The sequence below is a fragment of the Carcharhinus amblyrhynchos genome, unplaced genomic scaffold (genome assembly GCF_965287045.1).
Source record: "Carcharhinus amblyrhynchos unplaced genomic scaffold, sCarAmb.v2.hapA chromosome_265, whole genome shotgun sequence".
Classification (NCBI taxonomy): domain Eukaryota; kingdom Metazoa; phylum Chordata; class Chondrichthyes; order Carcharhiniformes; family Carcharhinidae; genus Carcharhinus; species Carcharhinus amblyrhynchos.
The window spans coordinates 101,039-125,905 of NW_027650005.1; the positions used below are offsets into that span (position 1 = coordinate 101,039).

At 45.8% G+C, this 24,867-nt stretch overlaps 1 protein-coding gene across 5 annotated transcripts in view; it reads right to left on the reverse strand.

Annotated features, from left to right (window-relative positions):
- The window catches only part of wdr70 (WD repeat domain 70), a 190,032-nt gene that overhangs the window by 91,545 nt on the left and 73,620 nt on the right, over positions 1 to 24,867 (reverse strand). For all 5 annotated transcript variants that reach the window (XM_080183355.1, XM_080183359.1, XM_080183358.1 and 2 more), the window contains exon 10: positions 190 to 364. In XM_080183355.1, the coding sequence (XP_080039481.1) occupies positions 190 to 364 (175 nt within the window). The remainder of the gene's footprint in view (positions 1 to 189; positions 365 to 24,867) is intronic.

Genomic DNA, 24,867 nt, shown 5'->3' on the forward strand with positions numbered 1-24,867 from the left:
TTTAGTCAAGGGGTAAATCTTTGCAATTCTCCACCCAAGAGGAATGCGGAGGCTCAGTCATTGATAACGTTCAAAACAGAAGTTGGCAGATTTCTTGATAGCAATGACATTGAGGAATACAGGGACTCTGCCCTGACCACATGAATTGACTGTAGCACGTGTGCTGCTTTTGAATGAAACAACACTCACATTCAGGGTTCGATCCCAAATTTGAATAGAACCATCCTGACACGCAGCTGCGATTAACTTTCCGTCCCTGCTGTACACACACGTCGTTGGAATGACCCTCTTTCCTTGCACAGATCGCGGCTTAAAAACATTCTTGTGTTTCTTCTCATTGTTCATGTCCCAGGTCCGTACTGTCCTGAGACCACAAACAAGCAACAATTAGTAGTAGCATCCACTTGATCGCAATAATGGGGCAGTAATATCAGCACTACTGCCCCATACCACACCACAAGGCATCAGCAAGATTACAGAGATATCAGCATTAATACTCACCCATCAAACTAATCGGGCAGTGATTTCAGCACCTCTTCATTTCATTAATTTGGCAGTGATATCAGCATTAATACCACCCTGCCCCCTTGCTCCACCTCACTAACAGGGCAGTGACACTGCACTAATATCCCCTTACTTCACAAACGAAGAGGAATGTAGGGAGAATTTTGAACTAAATAATGGGTGCACAGGATCACATTTAGGAAGATGGGATAAATCAAAGTGAAGAGGCAAGACAAGACAGAAAGGTATTAACGTGGAAAATAATAAACATTACGTGACGGGAAGAGACACAGAACGCAAATCTAAATTGTAAATCAGCAGAGAAACCTAGAGTTAGCAAAAATAATCGGATAAAACTAAAGGTTCTGCATTTGAATGTACTTAGGATGAACTGGCATAACAAACAAAAATTACTGCGATCTGATAGCCATTGCATAGATATGGCAAAATTGAGCACTGCATGTTGAAAGGTACATGACATTCTGGAAGAATGGAAAGATCAGTGCTGTTAATAGTTAATGATGGCATCAGCAAAATAGCTCAGGAAACCAGGATGTAGAAACAGTTGGGGACAAGATAAGAAATTATTTAGAGAAGAGTCACTTATTGAAGTGACGTGCAGGCCCCTAACTAACTAAATGGTAGGATGGGGTTTATAAAGAACAAATAATTGGAACAGTGATAATCATGAGGGATTTAATGAACACATACATTAGAAAAAAAAATCAGATGGCCAAAGGTAGCCTCTATGAGGAGCTCATACAATGTTTCCAGGATAATTTCTTAGAAAAGCATGTTCTGATGCCAACCAAAGAGCAGGGTATACTTGACCTGGTCTTGTTAAATGAAATACAGTTAATCAATGAACTCATAAAAGTGATGTGGAGATATTGGCATTGGACTGGGTTGGACACAGTAAAAAGTCTCAACACCTGGTTAAAGTCAACAGGTTTATTTGGAATTACAAGTTGATTCCTTGCGATTCCAAATAAACCTGTTGGACTTTAACCTGATGTTGTGACTCTTCTGACAATAATAAAGGTGCGCCTAGATCACAATACGGTTGAATTTTACCTTGACTTTGAGGGTTAAAGGAATGGGTTCAAGATAAATATGATGAAATTAAATAAGGGCAATTTATAGGGCATGAGAGCAGAGCTAGCTAAAGTTAACTAGCAAATTAGGTTAAGGGATAGATTATTCGAGATCCAAGGGGATCTGCCTTGGTGAAGCGATGGCTATTGGTATTATCATAGACTAGAAAGATATAACTGAGAGACTGGGTCTGCAGTAAATGGTGAAGCAATCAACAAGAGGGAAAAACATACTTGACCTCATCCTTCCCAAGCTGTTGGCTATGGATGCATCTGTCCATGACAATATTAGAAAAAACGTAGAAAAACTACAGCACAAACAGGCCATTCGGCCCACAAGTTGCACCGAACATATTGGTCAGAATGACCACCATACAGTCTTTGTGGAGACAAAGTCCAGCCGTCACATTGAGAATAACGTCCATTCTGTTGTATGGCACTATCGCTGTGCCAAATGAGACAGACTTCGAACAGATCAAGCAACTTCAGACTGGGTATCTGTGAGGCACTTTGGGCCACCAGCAGCAGAACTGTACTGCAGCACAATCTGCAACCTCATGGCCTGGCATATCAACCATTACCACCAAGCCAGGGGATCAACCCTGGTTCAATGGAGAGTTCAGGAGTGCATGCCAAGAGCAGCCCTACTATGCTAGACTGCTCAGGGAGACAAGAGATGAAATTGCTGGGCCTCTGACAGAAATCTGTGTCTCTTCACAGGTGAGGTCCCAGAGGATTGGAGGATAGCAAATGTGGTCCCGTTATTTAAGAAGGGTAGCAAGCGTAACCCGGGTAATTAGAGGCCGGTGAGCTTGACGTTCGTGGTAGGGAAATTGTTGGAGAAGATTCTTAGAGATAGGATATATGCACATTTAGAACAGAATAATCTCATTAGCGATAGCATGGTTTTGTACGAGGGAGGTCATGCCTCACAAACTTGGTTGAGTTTTTTGAGAAGGTGACAAAAACGATGGAAGGGCCGTGGATGTCATCTACATGGATTTTAGTAAAGCATTTGACAAGATCCCTCATGGCAGGCTGGTGCAAAAGGTTAAATCTCACAGGATAAAAGGGGAGCTAGCTAGATAGGTGGAGAACTGGCTTGGTCATAGAAGACAGAGGGTAGTAACAGAAGGGTCTTTTCTGATCGGAGGTCTGTGACCAGTGGTATTCCGCAGGGCTCTGTACTGGGACCTCTGCTATTTGTGATATATCTAAATGATTTGGAAGAAGATGTAGCTGGTGTGATCAGTAAATTTGCGGACAACACAAGGATTGCTGGACTTGCAGATAGTGACGAACATTGTCAGAGAATACAGCAGGATATAGATCGGCTGGAAAATTGGGCGGAGAAATGTCGACAGCATGCTATGGTGCAGAGGGACCTGGGGGATCCTTATGCACAAATTGCAAAAACCCAGTCTGCAGGTGATCAAGAAGGCGAATGGAATGTTGGCCTTTAAAGCGAGGGGGATAGAATATAAAAGCAGGGAGATCTTGCTGCAACTGTACAAGGCACTGGTGAGGCCACAACTGGAGTACTGCGCGCAGTTTTGGTCACCGCATTTGCGGAAGGATATATTGGCCTTGGAGGGAGTGCAGAGAAGGTTCACTTCCTACCTGTCGAGCGAGGGAACCGTGGTGTACTAAGGAAGTTGAATCTCTGGTGAAGAGGAAGAAGGAGGCTTATGTCAAGATGAGACGTGAAGGCTCAGTTAGGGCACTGGAGAGTTATAAATTAGCCAGGAAGGAACTAAAGAGAGAATTAAGAAGAGCTACAAGAGGACATGAAAAGACTTTGGTGGATAGGATGAAGGAAAATCCTAAAGCTTTCTACAGGGATGTCAAGAATAAAAGATTGGTTAGGGCAAGATTAGGGCCAGTCACAGACAGCAGTGGGAGTTGTGCGTGGAGCCTGTTTTTCGTCAGTATTCACGCAGGAAAAAGTCAGTGTAGTCGAGGAGAATACTGCAATACCAAGTAGTAGACTAGACGGGATTGAGGTACATAAAGAACATAAGAACATAAGAAATAGGAGCAGGAGTAGGCCATCTAGCCCTTTGAGCCTGCCCCGCCATTCAATAAGATCATGGCTGATCTGTCGCTGCTCAGTTCCACTTTCCCGCCCTCTCCCCATAACCCTTAATCCCCTCTCTTATCAAAAACCCATCAACCCGCGTCTTAAAAATATTTAGTGAGGCAGCCTCCACCACTTCAACGGGCAGAGAATTCCAGAGATTCACCACCCTTTGAGTGAAGAAGTTCCTCCTCAACTCCGTTCTAAACCGCCCCCCTTTTATCTTGAGGCTGTGCCCCCTAGTCCTACTGTCTTTTTTGAGCGAGGAGGTGTTGGCAATTCTTGAGAGTATGAAAATAGATAAGTCCCCTGGGCTGGATGGGATTTACCCTAGGATTCTCTGGGAGGCTAGGGAGGAGATTGCAAAGCCTTTGGCTTTGATCTTCATGTCATCATTGGCTACAGGTATAGTGCTGGAAGACTGGAGGACAGCAAATATTGTCCCCTTGTTCAAGAAGGGGAGTAGAGACCATCCTGGGAATTATAGACCGGTGAGCCTTACTTCTGTTGTGGGCAAAGTTTTGGAAAGAATTATAAGGGATGGGATTTACAATCATCGAGAGGGAAATAAATTGATTAGGGATAATCAACACGGTTTTGTGAAGGGTAGGTCGTGCCTCACAAACCTTATTGAGCTCTTTGAGAAGGTGACCAAAGAGGTGGATAAGGGTAAGGCAGTTGATGTGGTGTATATGGATTTCAGCAAAGCGTTTGATAAGGTTCCCCATGGTAGGCTACTGCAGAACATGCAGATGCATGGGATTGAGGGTGATTTAGCAGTTTGGATCAGGAATTGGCTCGCTGATAGAAGACAGAGGGTGGTGGTTGATGGGAAATATTCAACCTGGAGTTCAGTTACAAGTGGTGTACCTCAGGGATCTGTTTTGGGGCCGCTGCTGTTTGTCATTTTTATAAATGACCTAGATGAGGGTGGGGAAGGGTGGATTAGTAAATTTGCTGACGACACCAAAGTCGGAGGAGTTGTAGACAGTGAGGATGGATGTTTCAGTTTGCAGAGGGACATCGATAAGCTGCAGAGCTGGGCTGAGAGGTGGCAAATGGAGTTTAATATGGAAAAGTGTGAGGTGATTCACTTTGGTAAGAGTAACAGGAATACAGAATATAGGGCTAATGGAAGGACTCTTAGTAGCATTGACGAGCAGAGAGATCTCGGTGTTCATGTGCATGGCTCCCTGAAAGTTAGCACCCAGGTTGATAAAGCTGTTAAGATGGCGAACGGTGTGTTAGCTTTTATTGGTAGAGGGATTGAATTTCAGAGCCGTGAGATCATGTTACAACTGTACAAAACTCTGGTGCGGCCGCACTTGGAGTATTGCGTACAGTTCTGGTCACCGCATTATAAGAAAGATGTGGAGGCACTGGAAACGGTGCAGAGGAGGTTTACCAGGATGTTGCCTGGTATGGTGGGAAGGTCTTATGAGGAAAGGCTGAGGGACTTGAGGTTAGAACATAGAACACTACAGCACAAACAGGCCCTTCGGCCCACGAGTTGCGCCGATCACATCAACACCTACCAATCTATAGACCTATCTATAACCCCCAATCCCATAAAACCCCATATACTCATCCAGAAGTCTTTTAAAAGACCCCAGCAAGTTCGCCTCCACCACCACTGACGGCAGCCGATTCCATTCACTCACCACCCTCTGAGTGAAAAACTTACCCCTAACATCACTTCTGTACTTTCCTCCCCGCACCTTAAATCTGTGCCCTCTCGTAGCGACCATTTCAACCCGGGGAAATAGCCTCTGAGAATCCACCCTATCTATTCCTCTCAACATTTTACAAACTTCTATCAGGTCGCCTCTCAACCTTCATCTCTCCAGGGAAAAGAGACCCAGCTCCCTCAACCTAACTTCATAAGGCATGCCTCCCAGTCCAGGCAACATCCTTGTAAATCTCCTCTGCACCCTTTCAATAGCTTCTACGTCTCTCCTATAGTGAGGCGACCAGAACTGCGCACAGTACTCCAAATGAGGCCTGACAAGGGTCTTATAAAGGTTATTTTCATTAGAGGGAAGAAGGTTACGAGGTGACTTAATTGAGGCATACAAGATGATCAAAGGATTGGATATGGTGGACAGTGAGAGCCTTTTACCTCGGATGGTGATGGCTAACACGAGGGGACATAGCTTTAAATTAGGGGTGGTAATTATAGGACGGATGTCAGAGGTAGGTTCTTTACTCAGAGGGTAGTAAGGTCGTGGGATGCCCTGCCTGCAGCAGTTGTGGACTCGCCAACTTTAAGGGCGTTCAAATGGTCATCGGATAGGCATATGGATAACATTGGAATAGTTTAGGTTAGAGGGTCATTAGATTGGTTCCACTGGTCGGCGCAACATCGAGGGCCGAAGGGCCTGTACTGCGCTGGAATGTTCTATGCTCACTATGCTGACACCGGAGATGAAGGGGTTAGCCTATGAGGAGAGATTGAATAGACTGGGTCTGTACTCGTTGGCATTTAGAAGGCTGAGGGGGGATCTTATAGAGACATATAAAATAATGAAGGGGCTAGATAGGGTAGAGGTTGAGAGATTCTTCCTGCTTAGAAAGGATAGCAGAACTATAGGGCACAGCCTCAAAATAAGGGAGGCGGTGGGGGGGGACAGTTTAGATTGGAGTTGAGAAGGAACTTCTTCACTCAAAGGGTGGTGAATCTCCGGAATTCTCTGCCCGTTGAAGTGGTGGAGGCTACCGCGCTGAATATATTTAAGTCACGTGTAGATAGGTTTCTGATAGGCAGGGGAATTAAGGGTTACGGGGAGAAAGCAGGAAAGTGGAACTGATCCACTTCAGATCAGCCATGATCTTGTTGAATGGCGGGGCAGGCTCGAAGGGCTAGATGGCCGACTCCTGCTCCTATTTCTTACGTTCTTATGAAATGGCAGATGGAATTTAATCCAGATAAATGCAAAGTGTTGCATTTCGGTAGATCTAATGTAGGGGGGAGCTATACAGTGAATGGCAGAACCATCAGTAGTATAGACATATAGAGGGAACGGGGGTGCAAGTCCACAGATCCCTAAAGGTGGCAGCACAGGTGGAGAGGGTGGTGAAGAAGGCATATGGCATGCTTGCCTTTATTGGATGGGGCATAGACTATACAAGTTGGCATATGATGTTGCAGCTACATCGAACGTTGGTTAGGCTACATTTGGAACACTGCATCCAGTTCTGGTCGCCACACTACCAGAAGGATGTGGAGGCTTTGGAGAAAGTACAGAAAAGGTTTACCAGGATGTTGCCTAGTATGGAGGGTCTTAGCTATGAGGAGAGATTGGGCAAACTGGGGTTGTTCTCCCTGGAAAGACAGAGGTTGAGGGGTGACCTAATAGAGGTGTATAAAATTATGAAGGGCATAGATAGGGTGAACTGTGTCGAGCCTGCCCCGGCATTCAATAAGATCATGGTTGATCTGTCGTGGCTCAGTTCCACATTCCCGCCCTCTCCCCATAACCCTTAATCCCCTCTCTTATCAAAAACCCATCAACCCCCGTCTTAAAAATATTTAGCGAGGCAGCCTCCACCACTTCAACGGGCAGAGAATTCCAGAGATTCACCACCCTTTGAGTGAAGAAGTTCCTCCTCAACTCCGTTGTAAACCGCACCCCCCCCTTTATCTTGAGGCTGTGCCCCCTAGTCCTACTGTCCTTTCTGAGCGGGAAGAGTCTCTCCACCTCTATCCTATCCATCCCATTCATCATCTTATACGTCTCAATGAGATCTCCCCTCATTCTTCTAAACTCTAACGAGTACAAGCCTAGTTTATTCAGCCTCTCCTCATACCTCAACCCCCTCAACTCCGGCATCAGCCTAGTAAACCTCCTCTGCACTCCCTCCAAGGCCAAAATATCCTTGCGTAAGTACGGCGCCCAAAACTGCACACAGTACTCCAGCTGCGGCCTCACCAATGCCCTATACAGCTGCAGCAAGACCTCCCTACTTTTATATTCAATCCCCCTCGCTATGAAGGCCAGCATCCCATTCGCCTTCCTGACCACCTGCTGCACCTGCAAGCTGGGTTTTTTCGACTCATGCACAAGGACCCCGAGGTCCCTCTACACCGTCGCCTGCTGCAGTTTTTCGCCCCGTATGTAACAGTCCTTCCTACCATTATTCCTACCAAAGTGGACCATCTCGCACTTGCCAACATTAAATTCCATTTGCCAGTTCCTGGCCCATTCGCCCAGCCTATCTAGATCCTTCTGCAGACTCTCCACGCCCTCCGCGCAATTTGCCGTTCCACCAATCTTGGTGTCATCAGCAAATTTCGACACCATACACTCGGCTCCCTCCTCCAGATCATCTATATAAATGGTAGATAGCTGAGGCCCCAGCACCGACCCCTGAGGCACTCCACTAGTCACCAACCGCCAATCCAAATAGCACCAGATGGCCTATTCCTGCTCCTATTTCTTATGTTCTTAAATTTTTTCCCAGGTCGGAGGTAACGAACACAAGGGGTCACAAGTTCAAGGTGGGGGGGGGAGGGGGAGCGAGGTTCAACACAGATGTCAGAGGGACATATTTTACAGAGAGGGTGGTGGGGGCCTGGAACGCACTGCCAAGCAAGGTGGTTGAGGCAGACACGCTGGGATCGTTTAAGACTTACCTAGATAGACACATGAACAGATGGTTATGAATAAATTGTCTAGTTGGGCGCATGAGCGGCGCAGGTTTCGAGGGCCGAAGGGCCTGTTTCTGTGTACTATTCTTTGTTCATTCTACCTAAAAATGAGGTGTCAACCTGGTGAAGCTACCAAACAGGAACACTTGCATTCCAAACAGTATAAATGGCAAGTGACAGACAGAGCTAAACGATCCCACAACCAACACATCAGATCTAAGCTCCGCTGTCCTTCCACATCCAGTCGAGAACAATAGGTCATAGAAAAACTACAGCACCTTCAGGCCCTTCGGCCCATAAGTTACGCTGATCATATCCCTACCTTCTTGGCCTATTTATAAACCTCAATCCCATTAAATCCCATGTACTCATCCAGAAGTCTCTTCAAAGACCCCAACGAGTTTGCCTCCACCACCACTGACGGCAGCCAATTCCACTCACTCACCACCCTCTGAGTGAAAAACTTACCCCTGACATCTCCTCTGTACCTACTCCCCAGCACCTGAAACCTGTGTCCTCTCATAGCGACCATTTCAGCCCTGGGAAATAGCCTCTGAGAATCCACCCGATCAATACCTCCCAACATCTTATAAACTTCTATCAGGTCACTTCTCTTTCTTCGTCTCTCCAGGGAGAAAAGGCCAAGCTCCCTCAACCTATCTTCATAAGGCATGCCTCCCAATCCAGGCAACATCCCTGTAAATCTCCTCTGCACCCTTTCAATAGCTTCCACATCTTTCTTGCAATGAGGCGACCAGAACCGCGCACAGTACTCCAAGTGGGGTCTGACTCCGGTCTTACAAAGCTGCAGCATTATCTCCCGACTCCTGAACTCAATCCCTCAATTAATGAAGGCCAGTACACCATCCGCCTTCTTAACCACATCCTCTACCTGAGAGGCCGATTTAAGAGTCCTATGGACCCTGACCCCAAGGTCCTTCTGATCCTCTACACTGCAAAGACTCTGACCTTTGATATTATACTCCTTCATCCCATTGGACCTGCCAAAATGGACCACGACACATTTATCCGCATTGAAATCCATCTGCTACTTCTCCGCCCAGTCTTGCATCCTATCTATGTCACGCTGCAACTTCTGACATCCCCCCAGACTATTCACAACACCACCAACCTTAGTGTCGTCGGCAAACTTACCAACCCATCCCTCCACTTCCTCATCCAGGTCATTTGTGGAAATGACAAACAGCAAGGCTCCTAGAATAGGTTTATAAAATGTCGACAGGGTGGATTCTCGGAGGCTATTTCCCAGGGCTGAAATGGTCGCTACAAAAGAACACAGGTTTAAGGTGCTGGGGAGTAGGTACAGAGGAGATGTCAGGGGTAAGTTTTTCATGATGTGGGTATGCCGGCGTTGGACTGGCGTAAACACAGTAAAAAGTCTGACAACACCAGGTTTTAGTCCAACCTATTTATTTGATAATATACTCACAAGCTTTCGGGGTTAGCCCCTTCGTCAGGTGAATGGAGAGTTCCATTCACTCTCCATTCACCTGACGAAGGGGCTAACCCCGAAAGCTTGTGAGTATATTATCAAATAAATAGATTGGACTAAAACCTGGTGTTGTCAGACTTTTTAGTAACTTTTTCACTCAGAGGGTGGTGAGTGAGTGGAATCAGCTGCCATCGGTGGTGGTGGAGGCAAACTCGCTAGGGTCTTTTGAAAGACTTCTGGACGAGTATTTGGGATCTAATGGGATTGGAAGTTACAGATAGTTCTATGGCTTGGTAAGTATAGATGTGATCGGTGCAACTTGTGGGCTGAAGGGCATGTTTGTGCTGTAGTGTTCTATGTTAACAGATCCCTGGGGCACTCCACTGGTGACCGACCTCCATGCAGAAAAAGACCCATCCACAACCACTCTCTGCCTTCTGCAGGCAAGCCAGTTCTGGGTCAACAAGGCAACAGCCCCATGAATCCCATGCCCTCTCACTTTCTCAAGAAGTCTTGCATGAGGGACCTTATCGAACACCTTACTGAAGTCCATATAAAACACTCCTTTGTCAATGTGTTTAGTCACATTTTCAAAGAACTCAACCAGGCTCGTAAGGCACGACCTGCCCTTGACAAAGCCGTGCTGACTACTTTTAAGCATACTAAACGTCTCTAAACGTTCAGAAATCCTGTCCCTCAGGATGCTCTCCATCAACTTACCAACCACTGAGGTTAGAATCACTGGTCAGTAATTTTCTGGACTATCTCTATTTCCTTTTTTGAATATAGGAACCACATCCGCAATCTTCCAATCCTCCGGAACCTCTCCCGTATCCATTGACGATGCAAAGATCATCGTCAGAGGCTCTGCAATCTCTTCCCTCACCTTCCACAGTAACCTGGGGTACATCCCATCTGGTCCCGGCAACTTATCTATCTTGATGCTATTCAAAACTTCCAACACATCCTCTTTTTTAATGTCCACACGCTCAATCTTTTCAGTCCGCCGCAAACTTGCAATACAACCACCCAGATCATTGTCCATCGTGAATACCAAGGTAAAGTACTCATTAAGCACCTCTGCCATTTCTACCGGTTCCGTACAAGCTTTCCCATCTTCACATTTTATTGGTCTTATTCCTTCAGATCTCATCCTTTTACTCTTCACATATTTGTAGAACACCTTAGGGTTCTCCTTAATCTTACCCGCCAAGGCCCTCTCATGATCTCTTCTGGCTCTCCTAATTTCCTTCTTTAAGTTCCTTCTTACAACCCGTATACTCCTCTAGATCCTTAACATCGCCTAGCTCTCTGAACCTTCTGTACGCTTTTCTTTTCTTTTTGACTAGAAATCATATGATGGTGGACAATTAAACAGCTCACTGGAGAAGGTTCCACAAATATCCCCATCCTCAATGATGTAGGAGTCCAGCACATTAATGCAAAAGATGAGGTTGAAATATTCGCAGTAATTTGCAGCCACAAGTCGCAAGTGGATGATCCATCTCGGCCTCCTTCTGCGCCCCCCAGTATCTCAGATGCCAGTCTCCAGTCTATTCGATTCACTCCACATGATATTGGAGCCACTGGATACTGTGAACGCAATGGGCCTGATAACATTCCGGCAATAATACTGAAAACTTGTGCTCCAGAACTTGCTGCTCCCCTAGCCAAGCTCTTCCAGCACAGTTACAATACCGGCATCTACCCGACAATGTGAAAAATTGCCCACGTATGTCCTGAATACAAAAAGTCGGACAAATTCATCCCAGCCAATTACCATCCAGTCACTCCTGATCATCAGTAAAGTGATGGAAGGGGTCTTCAACAGCGCTATCAAACAGCACCTGCTCAGCAATAACTTGCTCAGTGACACCCAGTTTGGATTTTGCCAGGCTCACTCAATTCCTGACCTTATTACCATCTCGGTTCAAACATGGATCAAAGAGGTGAATTCCAAAGATGAGGTGAGGGGGACAGCCTTTGACATCAAGGCCTCATTCGACTGAGTGTGGCATCAAGGAGCCCTACCAAAACTGGAATCAATCGGTATCGGGAGCAAACTCTCCCCTGGCTGGAGTCATAAAACAGTGGTTATGCTTATGGAGGATCAGTCATCTCAGCAGGAGTCCCTCAAGGTAGTGTCCTCAGCCCAATAATCTTCATCTGCTTCATCAATGACCTTCCCTCCGTCATAATGTCAGAAGTGGGGATGTTCGTTGATGATTGCGCAAAGTTCAGCACCATTCGTAATTCCTCAGATACTGAAGCAGTCCATGTTCAAATGCAACAAGATCTAGACAATACCCAGATATTAACCATCACTGAATCCCCCACTGCCAACATCCTTGGAGTTACCATTGACCAGAAACTCAACTGGACTCACCACATCAACAAAGTGACTACAAGAGCAGGTCAGAGGCTGGGAATACTATGACGAATAACTCACCTCCTGACTCCCAAAGCCTGTCCACCATCTACAAGGCACAAGTCAGAAGTATGATGGAATACTTCCCACTTGCCTGGATGGATGCAGCTCTAACAGCACTGAAGAAGCTTGACACCATCTAGGACAAAGCAGCCTGCTTGACTGGCACATCTACAAACATTCAATTCCTCCAACACCAACATTCAGTCGCAGTAGTGTGTACTATCTACAAGATGCACTGCAGCAATTTACCAAAGACTTTTAGACAGCACCTTCCAAACCCACGATCACTTCTATCTAGAAGGACAAGGGCAGCAGATACATGGGGAACACCGCAACCTGCAGGTTTCCCTCCAAGCCACTCATTATTCTGACTTGGAAATATATCGCCGTTCCTTCGCAGTCGCTGGGTCAAAATCTTGGAATGCTCTCTCTAATGGCATTGTGGGTCAACCCACAGAACATGGACTGCAGCGATTCAAGAAGGGAGCTCACCAGCACTTCTCAAGGACAACTAGGGATGGGCAATAAATGCTGGTCAGCCAGGAACCCCAATGTCTAACGAATGAATGAATAAAAAATTGTACAAAGCACTGGTGAGGCCAAACCTGGAGTATTGCGTGCAGTTTTGGTGTCCTTATCTGAGGAAGGATGTCCTTACTATAAACGGAGTGAAATGGCTGGTCTGTCATATGAGGAGAGACTAAGTCAGTTGTGATTACATTCTTTGGAGTTTAGAAGAGTGAGAGGGTACTGTTTCGAAACTTAGAAAATTCTAATAGGATTAGGCATGGTATATTCAGAAAGAATGTTCCCATGGTGGGGGAGTCCAGAACTTGGGGTCACAGTTTAAGGACAAGGGATAAACCTTTTAGAACTGAGGTGAGGAGAAATTTCTTCACCAAGGGAGTGGTGAATGTGTGGAATTCATTACCACAGAAAGTAGTTGAAGCCAAAACTTTGCATGATTTCCAAAAGAAATGAGATATAGCTCTTGCGCTAAAATGATGGAGAGACATGGAAGGTAGGTGGGATCAAGATATTGAACTTGATGATCAGCCATGATCAAAATGAATGGTGGAGCAGGCTTGAAGGGCTAAATGGCCTACTCCTGCTTCTACTTTCTATGTTTCTGTCGTCAAATGTCTTCTCTAACACCATATGTACCTTTCTTGCTGCCTTCAGGTATCTATCAACATGCACACCAAGATCCATCTGGTCCTCTCAACTTCCTGCTTTTCATTGTGTATTCCCTTGCCTTGTTAGTCCTCCCAAAATGCATCACTTCACACTTTTCAGGGTTAAATTCCATTGGCCACTGTTCTGCCCACCTGACCAGCCTGTCTATATCGTCCCATAGTCTAAGGCTTTCCTCCTCCCTATTAAAAAACCACTAATTTGTGTCACCTGTGAACTTATTTATCATACCCCCAACATTCACATCTAGATTACTAATGTGCGCTATAAACAGCAAGAGACCCAGCACCAATCTCTCCATTACACCACTGGACACAGATTTGCAGTCAAGAAAACAAACACAGGTTTCCAGTCAAGAAAACAACTTTCGATCGTCACCCTCTGCCTCCTGCCATTAAGTCAATTTTTAAAAATTTATTCTTGGGACATGGGCACCGCTGGCTGGCCAGCCAGCATTTATCGCCCATCCCTCGATGCCTCAGGGCTGTTGACAGTCAACCACATTGCTGTGGCTTTGGAGTCACATGTACCAAGTCCAGGTAACACCAGCAGATTTCCTTTCCTAAAGGACATGAAGGAACCAGATGGGTTTTTGTGACAGTCAACAATGGTTTTACAGTCATCAGTAGATTCTTAATTCCAGATTTTTTGTAATTTCAAATTCCACCATCTGCTGTGGTGGGAATTGAACCAGGGTCCCCAGAACATTAGCTGAGTTTCTGTACTAACAGTCCCACATACCATTTTGGATCCAATTTGCCAAATTGCCCCAGATCCTATCATAGGCTGTTACCTTCTTGAAAAGTTTCCCTTGCTGGACTTTGTCAAAAGTCTTACTGAAGTCCATGTACACAACCTGAACCACACTGCCCTCATCGACACAACTTGTCATCTCCTTGCAAAAAACAATTATATTTGTTTGATATGATCTCCCCCTGAAAAAGCCATGATTAATTCTGTCCCTCAATAACACCACTTATGTTGGACTCAATGGCCTGTAATCACCTGCCTTTTCCCTACTTCCCTTCTTCATTATGGTATGATGTTGGGTGTCTCCAGACTTCTAGCATCTCCCATGGCCAGAAAGGATTTGAAAATTAATATCTGAGCCCCTGCAATCTCCTCCCTTGCCTCACATATCTAACCCAGGGCTGCTCTCATCAGGGCCAGATGAAAGCATGACTGAAGAAATGGTGTGGGGGGTGTGGTGGGGAGAAATTCATTTTCCTGGAGCATTGGGACTGGTTCTGAGAAGGTGGGACCGGTACAAGCAGGACATTCGGCCCCTCGAGCCTGCTCTGCCATTCATTTTATGATTACGGTGGGAAGGTGTGTACATAGCACTAAGCGAGTTGCTCCTTTGGAGAGCTAGTGCAGACATGATGGGCGGAATGATCGCCTTCTGTGCTGTAACAATGCAGTGAATCTGCAAAACGAAAGCACTGTGAGGTTTTACATGGGACATGCAACACTTTGCAAACCTGCAGCTTTTCCCAACTAGAAATAAAAAGGCAGTAGATGCATGGAAACATCAGCATTATAACATTCAAGGATATGGGGCAAAGCTGACAAGTTGGATGAGGTGGGCAGACTTAATGGGCTGAAGGATCTCTTCTGCACTGTAGTATTCTGTGATGCTCAAGGGCACACCGTGCCCACTTCCAACGAATGACTATAAAAAAGCACCATATAAATTCTAGTAACATTCAATCTCATATAAAAGTGGATCCCTAACTTCTGACCACAAATCACTGAATCTTTCATATTCATATGTATAAGTTAACCATAGCTTTTGAGGAATAATAGAACATGTTTTTGGTTTACAATGTTACACCAAATAGCGTAAACACAAATTATCACCCATAATTATGGGTTCCTGACATTATAGTTATACTACCAAATGGGATTGAGGGAAGTGCATTGAAACGGATCGAAAACTGATAGGCAGAGAGGAAACAAACAGTAGGAATTAATGGACGCTTTTCAAATTGGCAGGCAGTAATTAGTGGGGTGCCACATGAATTGGTGCTGGGACCCCAGCTATTCACAATATGTATCAATGATTTGGATGAGGGAACAAAATGCAACATCTCAAGGTTGATGATGCAACATGCAACATCAGTTTGCAGATGATGCCAGGTTGGGTGGGGGGAGTGAACTGTGACGAGGATGCAGAGATCCTTCAGAACGATTGGAACAGGTTGGGTGAGTGGGCAAATCAATGGCAGATGCGATATAATTTGGCTAAATGTGAGGTTGTTCACTTTGGAAGCAAAAACAAGAACATAGAACATAGAACATTACAGCGCAGAACAGGCCCTTCGGCCCACGATGTTGCGCCGACCAGTTACAAAAACAATGACCCACTAGCCTATACCAATCCCTTTTCGTCCATAAACCTATCCAGAGATCTCTTAAACGCCCCCAAACTAGACGCATTTACAACCGCAGCAGGCAGGGCATTCCAATCCCTCACCACCCGCTGGGTAAAGAACCTACCCCTGACATCCGTCCTGTAGCTACCCCCCCTTAATTTAAAGCCATGCCCCCTCGTGCTAGCTTTCTCCATCCGAGGAAAAAGGCTATCACTATCCACCCTATCTAAACCTCTAATCATCTTATATGTTTCAATAAGATCCCCTCTTAGCCGCCTTCTTTCCAACGAAAACAACCCTAAATCCCTCAGTCTCTCCTCATAGGACCTCCCCACCATACCAGGCAACATCCTAGTAAACCTCCTCTGCACCCTCTCCAACGCCTCCACATCCTTCTTGTAATGCGGGGACCAGAACTGCACACAGTACTCCAAGTGCGGCCGCACCAGAGTTGTGTACAGTTGCAACATTACACTGCGACTCCTAAATTCAATCCCCCTACCAATAAACGCCAAGACACCGTACGCCTTCTTAACAACCTTATCTACTTGATTCCCAACTTTCAGGGATCTATGTACACACACACCTAGATCCCTCTGTTCATCCACACTATTCAAAGTCCTCCCGTTAGCCCTATACTCAACACATCTGTTGCTCCTACCAAAGTGAATTACCTCACACTTCTCCGCATTAAATTCCATCCGCCACCTCTCGGCCCAGCTCTGCAACCTATCTAAGTCTCCCTGCAGACTATGACACCCTTCCTCACAATCTACCACACCTCCAATTTTGGTGTCATCAGCAAATTTACTAATCCACCCAACTATACCCTCATCCAGATCATTAATAAAAATTACAAACAACAGTGGCCCCCAAACAGATCCCTGAGGCACACCACTCGTAACTGTACTCCATGATGAATATTTACCATCCACCACCACCCTCTGTCTCCTATCTAATAGCCAATTCCTGATCCAACTTCCTAGATTACCCACAATCCCATACATCTGCATTTTCTGCAGAAGCCTACCATGGTGAACCTTATCGAACGCCTTACTAAAATCCATGTATACCACGTCAACTGCCTTGCCCCCATCCACCTCTTTGGTCACCTTCTCAAAAAACTCAATAAGGTTAGTAAGGCACGACCTACCCGCTACAAAACCATGCTGACTATTTCTAATCAATTCATTACACTCCAAATAACTATAAATCCTATCCCTAATAATTTTTTCTAAAACCTTGCCCACAACAGAAGTAAGACTCACCGGTCTATAATTCCCGGCAAAGTCTCTGTTCCCCTTCTTAAACAATGGGACAACATTCGCTATCCTCCAATCCTCCGGGACTACACCAGAGACCAATGACGACCTGAAGATCTGAGCCAGAGGCTCTGCAATCACCTCTCTAGCCTCCCAGAGAATCCTAGGGTAGATCCCATCCGGACCAGGGGACTTATCTATTTTCAGCCCCTCAAGAATTTCCAGCACATCCCCTTTATCAACCGTAATACTGTCTATTTTACACCCCTGCAACCCAATGTCCTCCTCAGCTATATTCATGTCCCCCTGCGTGAACACCGAAGAGAAATATTGGTTCAATACTTCTCCAATCTCCTCCGGTTCCACACACAACGTCCCCCTGCTGTCTGTAACTGGCCCTAATCTTGCCCTGACCAACCTTCTGTTCTTGACATACCTATAGAACGCCTTAGGATTCTCCTTAATCCTATCAGCCAAAGTCTTCTCATGTCCTCTTTTAGCCCTTCTCAACTCACTCTTCAACTCCCTCCTAGCCAATCTAAAGCTTTCTAGTGCACTATCTGAGCCCTCCAATCTCATCCGAACATAAGCCTCCTTTTTCTTTTTAACCATCGACTCAACTCTTTTAGTGCACCACGGTTCCCTAGATCTACCAAATCCACCATGCCTGACAGGGACATACCTATCAAGGACTCGCAGTAGCTGCTCCTTGAAAAAACTCCACATTTCAGACGTTCCCAGTCCCTGTAATCCCCTAATCCAATCCATGCTTCCTAATTCACTCCTGATAGCCTCATAATCGCCCTTACCCCAGCTAAAATTGCTGACCCGAGGTTCATGCCTATCTCTTCCCATCACTAAGGTGAACGTAACCGAATTGTGGTCACTATCACCAAAATGCACACCAACTTCCAAGTCTAGCACCTGGTCTGGCTCATTTCCCAGCACCAAATCCAATATAGCCTCACCTCTAGTTGGCCTGTCTACATACTGAGACAAAAAACCTTCCTGCACGCTTTGTACAAACACTGACCCCTCTAGCGAGCTAGAACTATAGCAACTCCAATCAATATTCGTAAAGTTAAAGTCCCCCATAACAATTACCCTATTACTTTCACTCCTAACCAGGATTGTCTCCGCAATCCTTTCCTCAACCTCTCTAGAACTTTTAGGAGGTCTATAAAAGACTCCCAACAGGGTGACCTCTCCTCTCCTATTTCTAATCTCCGCCCATACTACCTCAACTGACAAGTCCTCATCAAACTTTCTCTCCGACACTGTGATACAGTCCTTGACTAGCAATGCTACCCCACCCCCCCTTCTACCTTCTTCTCTACTCCGACTAAAGCATTTGTACCCCGGAACCTGCAACATCCATTCCTGACCCTGCTCTATCCATGTCTCAGAAATGGCCACAACATCAAAGTCCCAGGTACTGATCCACGCTGCAAGTTCATCCACTTTATTGCGAATACTCCTCGCATTAAAGTACACGCATTTCAAACCCTGCTCCGCCCCACCCCCACTATGCCGTGCCTTGCATTCCCCAACTATGCCCCCCTCACTTTCACCCGCTTTCCTCACTATCCCTCCCCCCCTCCGAATCAGTTTAAACCTTCCTGCATCGCTTTTGCAAATTTACCCCCCAGGATATTGATTCCCCTCTGGTTCAGGTGTAGACCATCCCTCTTATAGAGGTCCCACCTTCCCCAGAATGAGCCCCAATTGCTCAAGTACCTGAACCCCTCCCTCCTGCACCATCCCCTCAGCCACGAGTTCAAACTTTCCCTCTCCCTATTCCTCTCTAAACTATCCCGTGGCACAGGCAAGAGTCCAGATATAACTACTCTTTCTGACTTCGCCTTTAGTTTCCACCCCAACTCCATAAATCTTTGCTTAATATCCCCTTCCCTTAATCTCCCTATGTCATGTGTCCCCACATGAACTATAACTTGGGGTTGATCTCCCTCTCCCCTAAGAGTCCTGAATACTCTGTCCGATACAACCTGGACCCCAGCCCCTGGTAGGCAACACACCAGCCCAGAGTCCCTACCCTTACCTCCAACTCTCCTATCCGTCCCCATAACTGTGGAGTCCCCAATCACGAGGCCCAATCTCTTACCCCTAACCACCTGAGGCTTGCCAATAGGCTCACCCCCAGAGACCTGCTCCCTTTGGCTATCCCCAGTTGATTTCTCCTCAACTGTAGCCTCCAGGACCGAAAACCTATTTTGGAGGGGAACAGCCCCAGGGGATTGTCCCCCCAACTGCTTTTTGCCCCTCTTCCTGGCAGTGACCCAAGACTTATTCCTAGGAGTGACTATCTCCTTATAACTCCTTTCTATGTCCTGCTCCACTTCCCGAATTATACGGAGCTCCTCTAATTCCCCTTCCAGCTCCTTTACACGCTCCTCCAGAAACTGCAATCTAACACACTTCCCACAAGTAAAATCACCTGAAACACTGTGGGAGTCCCTCACTACATACATCCCACAGGAGATGCAGCTTACAGCCTGAACTGCCATCCCTGAATCAATTACCAGCAGAAAAGTAAAAATATAAAAAAAAACTTCCCTCACACTTATAATTAGGTTAGAGGAGGTGGAAGGGTGGGATTCTCTACCAGTGTAGAGAATCGGGAATCCTCTCTGCACTAATTTATAGTGTTAGGGGCACGAGAAAAAAAAACTACAACTACCGGTAAGCGTCCTAGTGACGACTTCCGGTTTCTAACTAATTTAAAAAAACCGCCGAAACTCGCGACTTAGCACTAAAAATAAAAAGTTAAACGGAATAAACAGAAAAATATACAATATATAAAAAAGGCAGGTTACTACCTAAATGGCTGTAAATTGGGAGAGGGGAATGTGCAGCAGGACCTGGGTGTCCTTGTTCACGAGTCGCTGAAGATAAGTGTGCAGGTGCAGCAGGTGGTAAAGAAGGCAAATGGTATGTTAGCCTTCACTGCGAGAGGTTTTGAGTACAGGAGGAGGGATGTGTTGTTGCAATTATACAGGGCCTTGGTGAGGCCACACCTAGAGTACTGCGTGCAGTTTTAGTCTCCTTTTCTGAGGCAGGATGTTCTTGCTCTTGGGACGGTGTAGCGAAGGTTTACCAGGCTGATTCCACGGATGGTGGAACTGATGTATGAGGAGAGATTGACTACGTTAGGATTGTTTTCGCTGGAGTTCAGACGAATGAGGGGGGAATCTCATCGAGACTTATAAAATTCTAACAGGAATAGACAGGGTCGATGCAGGGAGGACGTCCCTGACGGTGGAGGTGTCCAGAATCAGGGGCCACAGTCCAAGGATTTAGGATTGACCATTTAGGATGAAGATGAGACATTTCTTCACCCAGAGAGTGGTGAGCCTATGGAATTCATTACCACAGGAAGTAGTTGATGCCAAAACACAATGTATTCAAGAGGCAGCTAGGCTTTGCACTTGGGGCGCATTGGATCAAAAGGTCATAGAACGCTACAGCACAAACAGGTCCTTCAGCCCACAAGTTGCGCCGATCACATCTATACCTACCAAGCCATAGAACTATCTATAACTTCCAATGCCGTTAGATCCTATCTACTCATCCAGAAGTCTTTTAAAAGACCCCAGCGAGTTCGCCTCTACCACCACCAACGGCAGGTTATAGAACATAGAACATTACAGCGCAGAACAGGCCCTTCGGCCCACGATGTTGCGCCGACCAGTTACAAAACAATGACCCACTAACCTAAACCAAACCCTTTTCGTCCATAAACCTGTCCACGGATCTCTTAAACGCCCCCAAACTAGGCGCATTTACAACTGCAGCAGGCAGGGCATTCCAATCCCTCACCACCCTCTGGGTAAAGAACCTACCCCTGACATCCGTCCTATAATGGGTTATGGGGGAACAAAAGCAGGACAAGGCTATCGAGTTGGATGATCAGCCATGATCATAAGGAATGATGAAGCAGACTCAAAGGGTCAAACAACCTCGTCCTGTTCCTGTCTTCTATATTAATAATATTAGATTACCTACACTTTGATCATAATATTCTCCGGTACCATCTTATAAGCTATTTAAGCTTAACAGCAAATTTATAAGACTCTTGTCAGACCCCACTTGGAGTATCTTGCGCAGATCTGGTTGCCTCACTACAAGAAGGATGTGGAAGCTATTGAAAGGGTGCAGAGGAGATTGACAAGGATGTTGCCTGGATTGGGTGGCATGCCTTATGAGGATAGATTGAAGGAGCTATGTCTTTTGTCCCTGGAGAAATGAAGGTTGAGAGACGACCTGATAGAGGTTTATAAGATGCTGAGAGGCATAGATAGGGTGGATTGTCGGAGGCTATTTCCCAGGGCTGAAATGGTCGCTACAAGAGGACACAGGTTTAAGGTGCTGGGGAGGAGGTACAGAGGAGATGACAGGGATAAGTTTTTCACTCAGAGGGTGGTGAGCAAGTGGAATCGGCTGCCATCGGTGGTGGTGGAGGCAAATTTGTTGGGGTCTTTTGAGACACTTCTGGATGATTACATGGGATTTAATGGGATTGAGGGTTATAGATAGGCCTGATAGGTAGGGATATGATCGGTGCAACTTGTGGGCTAAAGGGCCTGTTTGTGCTGTAGCATTCTATGTTCTAAGATCAAAAATACCTTGAGTTACGAATCCATCAGTGAAACAACTCCAGGGGATGTGATGGACTGGTGGTATTATCAGCGAATGTTCTGGGGACCCAGGTTAGAATCCCACCAGACAGAGGGTGGAATTTGAATTCAATAAAAAGTATCTGGAATTAAGAATCTACTGACAACCATGAAACCATTGTCAATTGTCGAGGAAAACCCAACTGGTTATTTCATGTCCTTCAGGGAAGGAAATCTGCCATCCTTACCTGGTCTGGCCTTCATGTGACTCCAGGCCCACAGCAATGCGTTTGACTTTCAACTACCCCCCAAGGGCAAATAGGGATAGGCAATAAATGCTGGCCAGCCAGCAACACCCATGTCCCACAAATGAATTTAAAAAAAATGACTAACAAAGGTGCCAGGTTGAAAACTGCATTTTTGCCAAACCTGCAATCATGTGTGTGTGGATCCACAAGAGATGGATGAGATCCTAAATGAATATTTCTCATCAGTACTTACTGTTGAGAAAAGCATGGATGTTAGAAACTTGGGGAAATAAATCGTGATGTCTTGAGGAGAGTAGTGCACGTTACCGAAGTGGTGGTGCTGGAAGTCTTAAAGCTCATCAAGGTAGATAAATCCCCGGACCTGATGAAGTGTATCCCAGGACACTGTAGGAGGCTGGGAGGAAATTGCGGGTCCCCTAGCCAAGATATTTGAATCATCGATAGTCACGGGTGAGCTGCCTGAAGATTGGAGGGTGCCAACTGTTCTGCCTTTGTTTAAAAAGGGCTGCAGGGAAAAGTGTGGAACTACAGGCCAGTGAGCCACACATCTGCGGGGGGTAAATTGTTGGAAGATGTTCCGAGAGACAGGATCTACAGGTATTTAGACATACAAGGGCTGATTAGGGACAGTTAGCATGGCTTTGTGAGTGAAAAAAATCACGTCTCACAAATATTTTTTTGAAGTCTATCACCTGTAAAGACTCACATTCCAACCATTATTTTGTAAATTAAGTTTGTGTCTTTACATGCCCTGTTTGTGAACTGAAATCCCACTCACCTGATGAAGGTGCAGCGCTTCGAAAGCTAGTGGCTTTTGCTACCAAATAAACCTGTTGGACTTTAACTTGGTGTTGTGAGACTTCTTACTGCGTTGACGACTGAAGCCAGGGGGTGATTGTAAAGGGTGGTTTTTGAAACAAAGGCCTGTGACCAGCAGTGTGCCTCAGGGATCAGTGCAGGGTCCTGTGTAACGTGCACACTCCTCGAGACATCACGATTTATTTCCCCAAGTTTCTAACATCCATGCTTTTCTCAACAGTAAGTACTGATGAGGAATATTCATTTAGGATCTCATCCATCTCTTGTGGATCCACACACACGATTGCAGGTTTGGCAGAAAAGCAGTTTTCAACCTGGCACCTTTGTTCGTCTTTTTTTTAATTTGTGGGGCATGGGTGTTATTTGTCATTTATATTCAAGATTTGGGTGAGAATACAGGAGGCATGATTAATAAGTTTGCAGATGACACCAAGATTGGTGGCATAGTGGACAGTGAAGGTTATCTCAGCTTGCAACAGGATTTTGATCAATTGGGCAAATGAGCTGACAAATGGCAGATGGAGTTTAATTTAGATAAATACAAGGTGATGCATTTTGATAGATTGAACCAGGGCAGGACTACTCAGTTAATGGTAGGGTGATGGGAAAAGTTACACAGCAAAGTGATCTAGGGGTACATATTCATAGCTCCTTGAAAGTGGAGTCACAGGTGGACAGAGTGGTGAAGAAGGCATTCAGCATGCTTGGTTTCATCAGTCAGAACATTGAATACAGGAGTTGGGATGTCTTGTTGAAGTTGTACAAGACATTGGTAAGGCCACACTTGGAATACTGTGTACAGTTTTGGTCACCCTAATATAGAAGAGATATTATTAAACTAGAAAGAGTGCAGAAAAGATTCACTCGGATGCTACCTGGACTTGATGGTTTAAGTTATCAGGAGAGGCTGGATAGACTGGGACATTTTCCTCTGGGCATCCAAGGCTGAAGGATGATCTTACAGAGGTCTACAAAATAATGGGGGGTACGTATCAGCTAGGTAGTCAATATCTTTTCCCAAAGGTAGGGCAGTCTAAATCTAGAGGGCATAGGTATAAGATCAGAGGGGACAGATACAAAAGTGTCCAGAGGGGCAATTTTTTCCACAGAGGATGGTGAGTGTCTGGAACAAGCTGCCAGAGGTCGTAGCAGAGGCAGGTACAATTTTGTCTTTTAAAAAGCATTTAAACAGATACATGGGTAAGGTGGGTATTGAAGGATATGGGCCAAATGTGGGCAATTGGGACGAGCTTAGGGCTTTCAAAAAAGGGGTCAGCATGGATAAGCTGGCCAAAGGGCCTATTTCTCTGCTGGAAACCTTTCTGATTCTCTAAAGCAGCCAATGAACTGAGAACAATACAGCACATGAACAGGCCCTTCATGACCTCCAACTCTGCATCGATCACGTGTTCCTAACTAGACCATCCGTTTGTATCCCTCTATTCCCAGTCTGTTCATGTGGCTTTCCAGATAAGTCTTAAATGATCCTCGCGTGTCTGCCTCAACCACCTTGCTTGGTAGCGCATTCCAGGCCCCCACCACACACTGGGTAAAATACGTCCCTGCATGTCTACATTGAACCTTGCCTCCCTTACCTTGAACTTGTGACCCCTTGTGTTTGTCATTTCTGACCGAGGAAAAGGCTTCCAACTGTTCACCCTATCTATGCCCTTCATAATCTTATAAACATCTATTAGATCGCCCCTCAGCCTCCGTCTTTCCAGGGAGAACAACCTTGTTTCCTCAATCTCACCTCATAGCTAATACCTTCCATACCAGGCAACATCCTGGTAAACCTTTTCTGTACTCTCTCCAAAGCCTCCATGTCCTGTTGATAGTGTGACGACCAGAAGTGGACGCAGTATTCCAAATGTGGCCTAACCAACGTTCTATATAGCTGCAACATCATATGCCAACTTTTATACTCTGTGCCCCATCCTATAAAGGCAAGCATGCCATATGCCTTCTTCACCACCTTTTCCACCTTTGTTGCCACCTTAAAGAGTCTGTGGACTTGCACACCCAGGTCCCTCTGTGCATCTATACTCCTGACGGTTCTGCCATTTATTGTATAGCTCCCCCCTGCATTAGATCTACCAAAATGTAT